The sequence below is a fragment of the Numida meleagris genome, chromosome 3 (assembly GCF_002078875.1).
Source record: "Numida meleagris isolate 19003 breed g44 Domestic line chromosome 3, NumMel1.0, whole genome shotgun sequence".
NCBI classification, from domain to species: Eukaryota; Metazoa; Chordata; class Aves; order Galliformes; family Numididae; genus Numida; species Numida meleagris.
The window spans coordinates 48,992,563-49,003,695 of NC_034411.1; the positions used below are offsets into that span (position 1 = coordinate 48,992,563).

The 11,133-nt window shown below is 39.5% G+C and overlaps 1 protein-coding gene across 6 annotated transcripts in view; it reads left to right on the forward strand.

Moving 5' to 3' along the window:
• Positions 1–11,133, forward strand: part of PLEKHG1 (pleckstrin homology and RhoGEF domain containing G1) — a 135,447-nt gene that overhangs the window by 91,069 nt on the left and 33,245 nt on the right. For all 6 annotated transcript variants that reach the window (XM_021390175.1, XM_021390176.1, XM_021390174.1 and 3 more), the window contains one exon: positions 9,827–9,927. In XM_021390175.1, the coding sequence (XP_021245850.1) occupies positions 9,827–9,927 (101 nt within the window). The remainder of the gene's footprint in view (positions 1–9,826; positions 9,928–11,133) is intronic.

Below are 11,133 nucleotides of genomic sequence, written 5' to 3' on the forward strand. Positions count from 1 at the left end.
TATATCTTAAATAGTTTTAGATGAAGTTGTTTCTGAAACTCCAAGATCTTGAACAAAAATATTTTGCCAGCTATGTTTGTGGCATCATACATACCCTGAAAAGAAAACAAACAAACAAACAAAAAAGCAAAACCAAACCTGAAACCTGTTTTTTGGGGGGGCACGTGGTAATGATTCTGGGCTTTGGAAAAAAGATGTTTGATAGTTGTAAAGTAGGAACATGGAGTTGGGAACAACCAGAGTAACCTAACTAACCACTTATGTGGTGAAAATGAACTGCTTATGTTGTCACTGGAGCAGGGAGGTGTTTGTGTCCTAACATCATACAAAATATGCAAAGCCATGATTGTATATATGGATGTATGTTTTTTTCTTAGCTGCATTATCATTACTCAGTCTTATTTCTGCTAGTAATTTTAGTAATATTCATGAACGTTCTTTATTCAGCACTCTCCTGAGTATTTGAAAGACATTAGATAAAACATCAGCATTGCCCCGTGTTTTCTGCATCTGAACTTTGCATCCAGCTCTGAACTTACACCGAGACCATAGAAACTTTTTGGGACAGACCTTCTGTGTATAGCTGGGACTACGTGCATCATGACAAAACGAATGCATAGCTGTAACTGTGTTTGTTGTAGGTCAGTGCAAAAGAGTGAGTTATGCTGTGGTAATAAAAGAAGTGTCTGTAAAGACAATTAGTCTTTTCTAGGTTCTGGGTGGAAGATGAGCAGCAGAGATAGGTGCTGCTGTATCAGTGAGCTGAAGAATTGCTGAAAAGCCCCTGCAACTTTTATTGTAGTCCTTCTCTTGCAGCAGTGGGTACGTCACTTGACTGCTATCTGTAGCCTCCTACATGCTGTCTAAATGCAAATGAGTATAGGTTAAATGGGGAAAGTTAATTTCCTGTTCTGGAAAATTCTATTGTTTTCCTTTTGGAGGGGGAAGGTAAGGAGAAGGTGTAGTTACATAGGAAATGCATGGTTTAGGAGTGCGGGTGGTCTGCAAAGGATCCTGAGTGCGAAACTTCATTCTTATAGCTATACTGAGGCTGGAGTGTGAGGTTGTGTTACTCTTACATGGCATGAGTAGATCCCTTTTGTAATTTAGAAAGTTAACCTCTGCCCTACAGTTGCCATTTGCTCGCTGGCAGTGATGAGGAGCTCTGCAAAGCAGCACAGCATCTCTGGGCAAGCAAGTCTGAGGAGGTTGGGTAGTACAACCAGGAGGAGTAGGTCAGAGCTGAGAGGCATGGGAGAGGAAGCACTGCTTAAACCACACCATTTTCAGTATATATTTAAATGCTTTGATAAGATGATGCTTTTTTTTCCAGAAAGGTTGGGCTTTCTGTAAAGAAATTCAAAAATTTGGAAGTGATATCTTAAATTGAAACAAATTACTAAGTCTGCACTCAGACTAGAGTTTCTGGAATCTTAATTACTTATTATTGCCATTTTTCTTCTGGTCCATTAAAATATTTGACCACTTTTTAATTTGTTATACCATCATTATTAAATATTACTTGTCAGTGGAATCTGTTCTTCTACTAATCCATGCTCTTTAAACTTGAAATCTTAACAAACTACACAGCACTCTCTCTCTTTTCCCTTTCACCAGTTCCATGCACTAAGGAGTGTCACTGGCCACAATTTTTTGTGGCTTCATGAGAAGACGATTTTGCAAGTAAGATACTGTCTTAAATTTTCAGTTGCAGTCCACCCACTGCTATTACCTTCCATTTAATTGTTTGTTACTGACAAAATCCATCCCTAAGTGTGGGAATTATGTTGTTAACAAGGTTAGGATAAATGTGTGTTTAGGATGTGTGCACATTTTCTCTGATGGCTTTGCATTTTCATTCTTTGATAAACAAGCATATACAGTTTCCCTTCTTGAGTTTTAAAATTAACATTTCTCTTCTGAAATGTCTCATTTAATTTGCAAGCATATCAAGATCTCCTTAAAAAATGATAACATTCGTTTACCGTACGAACTGGGGAAAGTGCGTGTAACAGGACAATAGTCCACAAGCATTCAGGTTACTTTCTTGGGTGGCTTGGACATTCAAAGACCAAATGTGCCTTACAAAATTTCTATGCTTTGCTTGATTCTGACTTAATAAAGTTATAGTCAGTCTAAGTAAGCCCTGTTGTGAGAATTAATGTAGATATCTTGAAGAACTTTGAGATGCATTAATTTTTTTTTAGAATTAATAATTATTACACATTTTAGATGATATCTTTTGAAAAAGAGCACTAGGTTATTGAATGCTGCTGAGGATTTATTCTGATGTCATTCCTCAGTTGTAGCCTTAGATATAGAAATTTGTAGAGTACTTACTTCATCTGCCTAGTGACCCCAAAGTGTTTGATGTCCTAATTGCTGGTTAATGTTTTCATTTAGGTATCCTCATTATTGTAGTTTATTTCTTCTGTGTTTCCTCTTATCTTTAGGAAACCAGTTAGATGGGGGCCTCACTTTGCTCTTCAATGACATGTTAGTTAATTACTGATAGCATTTATTATTGTCCCATAATCTCCATCTGCTCTCTGAATTTACATCTTATTGTACCTCTGAGTAGCAATTCTCAGTACCAGCTTCTGGGCAAAATTCCTGTAGCTGTGATTTATCAGTCGATGCTGGCTGATATCTGAAGATAAACATGGAATGTAGTTTTAATCAATGGGTTACAACTTCAATAAGTTAGTGTGCTGAAGAGTATAAGTGGCATTACATGTGAGTTTCTGTTCTCAGTGGCTTACCCATATCATCTTTACAGATGATGGACGATTTAGGGGACTTGTCTGTGCATGATCCATGAATCTCAGTTTTGTATTCTGAGTGCTTTTAGTGTACCTCTATCAAATTACACCTTGATTTAATTGACAGCCTGCCTTCCAGGGTGTCTTTTTAGGGTGGGAAATTTTGGCATGAAATACCTACAGTTGAACAGGGGAACATTACTAAACAATGATTGTATTTCATTCAAGCAAAAATTCACTTCTGCTAAGGAAGAAAAATCCATGAAAGCAGTCTGTCCTTGAGGTCTTGCAACTAGATCTTCTGATTGCCGTGTTGTTGACATTGATATGCTCTAGAAGTTTTCAGACTTGTATACTGCCTCGTGCATGCTTGTGCTCCACACAGGCACAACTGCTCAATGACATCTAAACCAAAGAGCGAGCATATTTTAGAGGTGCAAGTCATAGTGTTAGGACTCAGAAATTCCTCACTGCTAATTTTGGCTGACATATACTCCCTCTGTTGCTTTCTATGCATGCAGGAGAAGTCAATAGGGCCTACAAGATGTCATTATTTCCATTCCCTAGTATCTGTAAACGTGGCAGTGTTGTAACATCTATAACGTGAGTGAGGGAGTCATGTTGGTTGTAGAAAATCTGTCACTTGCTTGAGAACAGCTACATGAAAAAAATTACTCTTCTTTTATTCTGTAGAGGGAAATTAAGCTGATGCAATATTCTGCAAGCATTGGATTCTGCAGACGCCTAACTGTGGAAAATGTATGGAAAAGTCTGTTGTGATCACGTTACTCTGCTATGTTAAACAGTGGAAAGAAAACTGAAATGTGCTTCTCTATTTTTAGTCTTTCTTCATATCATGTTCTGATGAGTGCTCTCTCACCATCAATCTTTGCCCTTTCTGCATGCAGTCAGTGGGGTATCATCTTACTGGATCATGATGCGGGCTTCACTGCTGTAACCTGTATGTTAGGAGCCGACTGTCTGTGCAAACCGGCTGCGGAGAGGAAGCAGGCCATAAACAAAGGTGAGCTTATACAGCTCCCTCCACCACCTCCATCCACGTGGTGCTTGGAGCAAGGACTGATGTCAGCAAGGCAGCATCCTGACACTTCAGAGACTGCTGCTCTGCCTGGAAATAGGAAAGGAAAGAGGCCACAAACATTGTATAAAACATGGGAGTTACTTCGACCACTCCTTTTCAGAGACTTGCTGGCATGTATTCTCCTAACCCTTCTCCCATGACGGCAGGGTTAGGACACTGCCAGAATGCAGGTGGCTGTGTGTGAGCCCACAGGCAAGCTCTCGAGGAGCTGAATTTCCCAACAGGGGCAGGGCTTTCTCTGCTGGCACTGTCAAGTGGAGATTTATGTTCAAGGTAGTGGGAAATGTGAAAGGAATGGAAAAGGGGAGTGGGAGGGGTACAGAACCTGTTCATGCTTTGGCCCATGTGAGGATTTTCAAGCTTCAGATGTCCATAAAAAACAGAATAATACAAATAAATAAAATCTGCACTTTCCACTTACAGTAGAAATTGGAAAGACATGCTCACAGAAATTTCCTTCTTTCTTGAATTATAGTTTTGCATGTAGAGAAGCTATGTAGGGGACATTGCAAGCATTTTTTTTTAAGTTTGATTTACTGGCAATGTCTGGAGCAGAAATTAAATAAAGCTCTGGTTTTTTTGTTGTGGGTTATTTTTTTTCATCACTCAAACTGCACCTACAGTTAAAAGTATTCTTATTAGAAAAATGTAAGTCTTCAGCTGTATTAGCCTGCTGTGCAGCAGCATGACTGTGCTGCATACAGCCTAAGATAATGGCTGTGTTACTCATGCGAGATGGAGATACTTGGTGACGGCTACCAAATTCTCACTGACACAGGAAAAACCATTTGAAAAGTTACTCCTTTCTTAGTTGAATCCATACTGACCATCTATTGAAGCACAGCTGCTTCTGCTTCTCCTGCAGAGGAACTCTTGAAGCAGGAGGTTAAAGGCACTAATTATCTTGATGGGTATGAGTTTCTGTTTTCCAAGTAGGAGCATGTCAGGCTGTCTGATGAGGGCTTAAAATGGCAAAGGTTGGGAGAGCAACTGAGCAAGCATTTGCGCTCATAGAAGAGAGGAATGAGTTCAGTCAAAATGAAGCAGCCTTACAGATATGTGATCAGTATGACTCTTTACAGAGAATAAAGAGGCAGACTATGGAAGACAAATTGAATAGGAGAAAGTAGTCAGAAATGTGTGAATTTTTGCTGCATTATAAGTTTTACTACAGAGGTGTTTGAGTAAATTGCTGTGCAGATTGTGAGACCTACACTAAAATGATGGACTTGTCTTCTTCCATCACTGAAGGGAATTGTAGTAACGATAATTATGTGTGTGTTTTAATTAGAAAACTTGACAAAAGGCGTTTATATTACAAGGAGATGGCTTTGATTTAAATTTCTGAGTCTTTAGCCAGATATAGCCGAAGGAACCAGGTCAAGAAGGCACTTATGTATTGTTTGCAACTGCACCTTCATTTTGCAGGTTACAGCTGTGCTTTCAGTAATTGGGAAGATCTGTTGCGGATAGTATACTATTCTTCTCCCCCTATAATGCATTCAGATAGTGCTGTTGTATATTTCAGATGAATATGTAAATGAAGAACATTATAGAAAGGAATAGAAAAAAAACAGGCAAAAGGGGTGCTGCTACAGATTATGATTACCTTTGTAACGGGCAGCACGGTGCACATTACAGCAATTACTCTGTTGTGCAATTGCCCATTGTTGTCTTGGCTTCAGCTGTGGTGTGGTTAAGTGTGGCTTTAGCTAGCATGCTACAGACAGGATCCAGTTAGTGGCATGTTTTCTTTCTAGCCTGCAGCCTTTTCCTCAAAGCAGTGTGAGAACATTTCATAGGCAGCCCAGGCTACTGGAACACATCAGTGGCTGCTTTTGTGTCAGACCATCTGATCTGTACCATTCGCACCTGTGCTGGGTAGAGGGCAGTCGAGGCAAGTACATGCCCACAGGTTTGATATAGCATCTAGTTGCCTTACTGTTATTACAAACCTTGGAAATACCTGAAAATGGGGGCTGGTGTTACTGCACTCCCTGGATTTAGGTCCAAATTGATGTTTTTATTGCATGTTCCTTCTCTTCCTGCAGCACAAGATTCTGCTGGAGTTTTGATAGGTACATGTTTCTTTTTCTTTTTTTTTTTTTCCTTTTTTTTTTTTTTGTTATTTATTTAAATATTCAGTGTTTTGTGTGTGTGCCCCTTGGTAAAGGTGTGTATGCAACAGTACTACTCTTCAGACAATTTTGCTTATCTTTGATTTCAATATATGCAGAGTTCTGCTTCATAGAAGTACTAGAAACTTCCATAGTATATATGTCTCTTGCAGGGCAGAAAAATATTTTGCGAGGTAATGTGGCTTTTACCTCAGTTTTTAACACTACCATTAACATTACTAATTTTAAGATGTAACATTAACATTACCATGTTATTCTCTGACTTATTGTTCAGTTTGTATTTTGTTTTAGAGCTAAGTGTAGACCTGTTTTCAAGGGAAAATCTGGGCGTCAAGATGAAAATGTTCCACATAGGTTTGCATTTGTTTTCTGAACTTTGGTCACGGAAAAAATAATTTAATCCGTGAAGAAATTTTTGCTCATTTGGTTCCCGAGAGTTTTCTCTCATTTCCAATTAGTACGATTGTTGTTTTATCCTTTAAGGTTAGTGTTGTCATCATTTTGTTCTTCTGGAGCTCTTCCTTGGGTGATTAAGGAGGAGGAGGTGGTTGTCAGATGTGAAGCTTCTAGCAGAAATTCTTCCTGATAGATTCGGTGTGATGAAAGACAAATAGGGAGAGTGTCAAACTCAGCAAGGGAGGCAGAGCTGTCTGGCAAGACTCTTCTAGTTTTTGGAGAGATTCAGGAAATAGGGTGGAAAAATTGTGCAATGCTATTAGAGCAAACCTTGCTCCATAAATCAATGTAAGGAGACTGGCATTTATTTTTGTTTCTCCTATAAAGTAAGTTAAATGTTTTGCTGTAACTGCAGAGAGGCAGTAAAATGCTGGCAAAGACAAAGGTTATAAACAAATCATTCAGTGCTGACAGAGGCTCCGTAGATGATGACAAGGAGCAAATAAAGCGAATAAACCCAGTGATCTGTTCCGATAAATTTCATTGATTTCTGCACCGTGTCATTACAGCTGCAGCCTGCCCTGTTATCTCATAGCTCCAGACCTTTCATTATGGCTTCAGATGATAACAGCTGTTGATACGCTGCAGGAGGTTGCAGTGACTACCATGGGGGCAAAGTACCGTTTACTAACAAATAATTAGGAAAAACCCTATGGCTGGCTAGCTTTGATCTCCCATTGGCGTCCTTGCAGAGGGGCTGTATGCCGATAGTGCTTCAGTTTCCTGGATGAGTTCATGAAGCTTTTATGACAGCACATACACTCTATAAAGCCATATAACCCACTCGCTGTGTCAGTGTAAGCCACATGCTGCCGCACCATGCTGGAATGTGTCGGGCTGCCTTGTGAAGAGCAGCCAGCATCCTGCCCCACACATGCATGGCGGCCTGCCGGCCTGCTGCCGGGACTGCTGTACGCGGGTTGTTTGGGCCTAGCCCCAGCATCTGCTTGCACCTTCAGCAGTGTGACTGTAACCATCAGATTGTTGTTCAAGCCTCAAGTCAGTGACATTAGCACAATTGGAAAGTTAAAACATGAAAGCAGTCCCCTGAACCTGAGTGATTCCCTAACAGTATGAGTGAGATATAAGGTACCTCTGAATCCCAAGCATATTTAACAAATAGCTGGTTCCTTTTGCTCTAAGCAAGCAAAAGCTCAACCATTCATTTCCAGTTTGTCTCTGTTCTGATGCCAGGAGGAGAAGGGGCCTGAGATGCAGTCCTGGGGAACTTTTCGCAGCAGGGAGTGCAGGGTGTGGGTGCGCGATATAACCTGATCCTGGCACATGCTCATGGAGCACTGGAGAACAGCCAAAGCACCTGCAGGCTTTTTCTTGGCAGAAGCATTAGAAAGTGCCTGGTTCCTTATTTATAAGTAAGAGAAGATTGAGAAGAATATATGTATGTGGAGAAAAACTGGGATGAGAGGACGAAAGGAGCACAAAAGATCGTGCTTATAAAACTGTCCACGATACTGGAAAAGAAATAACTCTGGACTATTTATTGCTTTGAGGAAACCCAAGCACCATCTATTCAAATGAATGAGGAATTCCTTTTCATCTAATAAACAGACTATATGGAATTACTTATTGTGAGATTTCCATTCCTCTGCAAAACCCTAAATCACACCAGCTCACGATGCCCCAGTGCCCTGCAGTGCTCAAATGCTTTCAGATGATCACAGCCTCACTGCAGCTTTTCCGTTCTTTGCTGCTAGATGTGGATTTGTTATTAGTGGGCAGAAAAAAGTTATTTATTGCTATCACTGGGGTAACCCTGAATCTGTTACCTACTTCTGCATTTGACCTAATGTACTACATGCTGCAATCCCGTCTGCCTCATTTTACTCATTTGCAGCTTCTGAGTGTAAGTAAAAAGACAACCAAAAATTCAGGCAGCTGCAGGGATGCTTTTCCAATGACTTACTGCACAAGTGTATTTCAAGCACAGGCCTGGACTACAAGCCTGAAAGAGTGTGGAGTACAGATGTCCGTGAGAGAAGAGATGAAATGGCTTTCTGGGACTTTTTGGTGGTGATGAGAGGTAGACTGAATTAGAAGTAAGCAAATATCAAATGTGGATTGCTGAGTGGTAGGATTAGGACTTGTGACTCTGCTGACTCCATCTCATTTGCACAGAATATGTGCTGGAGACTTGAATTCATAACTTTCCTTATACAGGTGTCGAAAATCCAATGGCCAGATCAATGGCTGATCCAAACTCTTTAACTTCATTGGATTTACAGAGAACAAAACGTGTCCAGTGTATGTGTTCTGCAATATTTTTTTCTTTATGACTCTGCACACAGTTCCATCTTAGAAACTTTCATGGTCTAGTTGACATTTTGCAGGGTTTCTTCCTTGCAGTTCAGTGGAATGTTATGTTGCTTTTGGTAGGTTGCCACACTACATTGTCTGATCCCAGGCTAGGGGATTTTATTTATTTTTATTTCACATTGTTTCAGCTGTTTTCACTTTTCCTTTATTGTTTTCCTTTCTCCAGCAGAATTTCTTCATGAATGTGGCAGCACATTGGGTTTCTTGGTTTATGAGCTGAAGTTAGTTGAAAAACCCAATGGTTTTTTTTTGCTCGTATCTGAGGAAATTTTAACACTGTAGCAGCAATGGGATGAAAGGTGATGCTCCGGGAGCTGATGTCTTATCAAAATGAGGGAAGATACAGGAAAGTTGTTCTGCTAGAACAGTGTTGACCTGATCTTTATCTAGCCCTCTTGTACCTATTGAGTTAAAATCACAAGACACTCTTATAAATGTAAAAGCATATATTTACTAACTGTATATAACAATGTAATTTGCAGTGTATCCATACACGTGGTTAAGTTCCATGTATACATATACAATGAGATCCTCTGTCCTCTACAAAACATGCATTGCTTTTTCAACTATAGTTAAAAAAAAAAATTTCTTAGTGGTTACTTTTCTGAGCCCATGTTTCTTCCATGCTTACTGTTCTTGATTATACAGGTTTTCTGTTACTAAGACTCAATTCTTCATTTCTTATGTGTACATTTTTTTGGTTTTGAGCCAGTTAAATGATCACTTAAGCCATCACTGTGAAAGAAATCTGAATACATTTGTATATCAGTAGCAAGAGAAATGTTGGCTGTCTAATCTAAGGACTATAACTTAGCATTCAGTCTTTTGTTATTTTCTTGGTTTCAGTGAACAAGTAAGTACTGTTACCTCTCATAATAGAATGACTGTTCACAGAGAGGCTACTAAAAGGTTTACTGTAAGAATAATGTGAAACTGATACGAAGGAACTCATCTTGTACAATAAGAGGTAACTCCATTTACTGATTTAGAAAAGGAGGAAATGTCTAAATGGGTCCTTCTCATTTCTCTTGTAGGATTACCTCGATTGTATCACTGACCAATCCAAACTGTCCCTGGGGACTGAAGAGCGATCAGCCCTGTTTGGAAACATACGGGATATCTACCGTTTCAACAGGTAAACTGATGTTTAACTAAATGAAAGTGGGTCAATAGCCTGCATTAATGGGAAGGGAGCAAACCGAGCAAATTTTATTTTATCATTTTAATGCAGCCAATATATATATACATTGAGAAATGGTATTTCTCTGATTCTCAACTGGGTTGATTTACTGAAACCAAGATTTGTAACTGTTGATTAAATGAATCCAGAGTGTTCTTCATTTACTGTTTCTGTTTTTGTGCTGGCTATTTCCATAAGTATAAGTCTAACTCACTCCCTGTCCCAGAAAAGCCTAATGCAAGGCTACCATGAATGTCATTCTTCTTTTACCAAAGAGGCAATATTTTATTCCTTCTGTATCAGATCCTTTTGTATATTGCTGTGCATCTGACTTTTATAACACTTCAAACTGCTAGACACTTCATTAAATAATTTATCAAATGCATGTTCAAGTACCTTTCCATTTATTGAACTTTTTTTTAAGTATCTTTTCAGCCTCCTGGGAAACTCTGCAAATAGAATTCTAGGTTATATTTGGAACTTGAAGTAAAATTTCTCTTGTTTCTATAATTGGTTCCAGCTCATGTGAGACTGATGGTAACTGCATTTTTAAAAACATACTACTGCTACTTTTGACTTAGTAATCTGTTTCTATAAAAATAACTTCTTCAGAATTTGGGGAAAACCTGAACATTCAATCAATTCAACAAACCAAATATGGCATAAAGTTCCCGTGTCTTCTATCCCATTATTCCTATAAAAGCTGTCTTATCTTTACTGTAGTTGACAGATGATCTCCCAAACTACCATGACCTTTGGTGAGCAATAAATAATTTCCTTGAATCAAAAGAAAATTCCGAAGTGGAAGACTCATAGAATCATAGAATCATAGAATTAGCTAGGTTGGAAAAGACCTACAAGATCACCTAGTCCAACCATCCACCTACCACCAACAACCCCACTAAACTATGTCTCCCAACGCTATATCTAAACGTTTCTTGAACACCTCCAGGGACGGTGACTCTACCACCTCCCTGGGCAGCCCGTTCCAGCACCTGACCACTCTTTCAGAGAAGTAGTGTTTCCTAATGTCCAGCCTAAATCTCCCCTGGCGCAACTTGAAGCCATTCCCCCTCGTCCTGTCACTAGTTACAAGAGAGAAGAGGCTGACCCCCAGCTCACTACAACCTCCCTTCAGGTAGTTATAGAGAGCGATGAGGT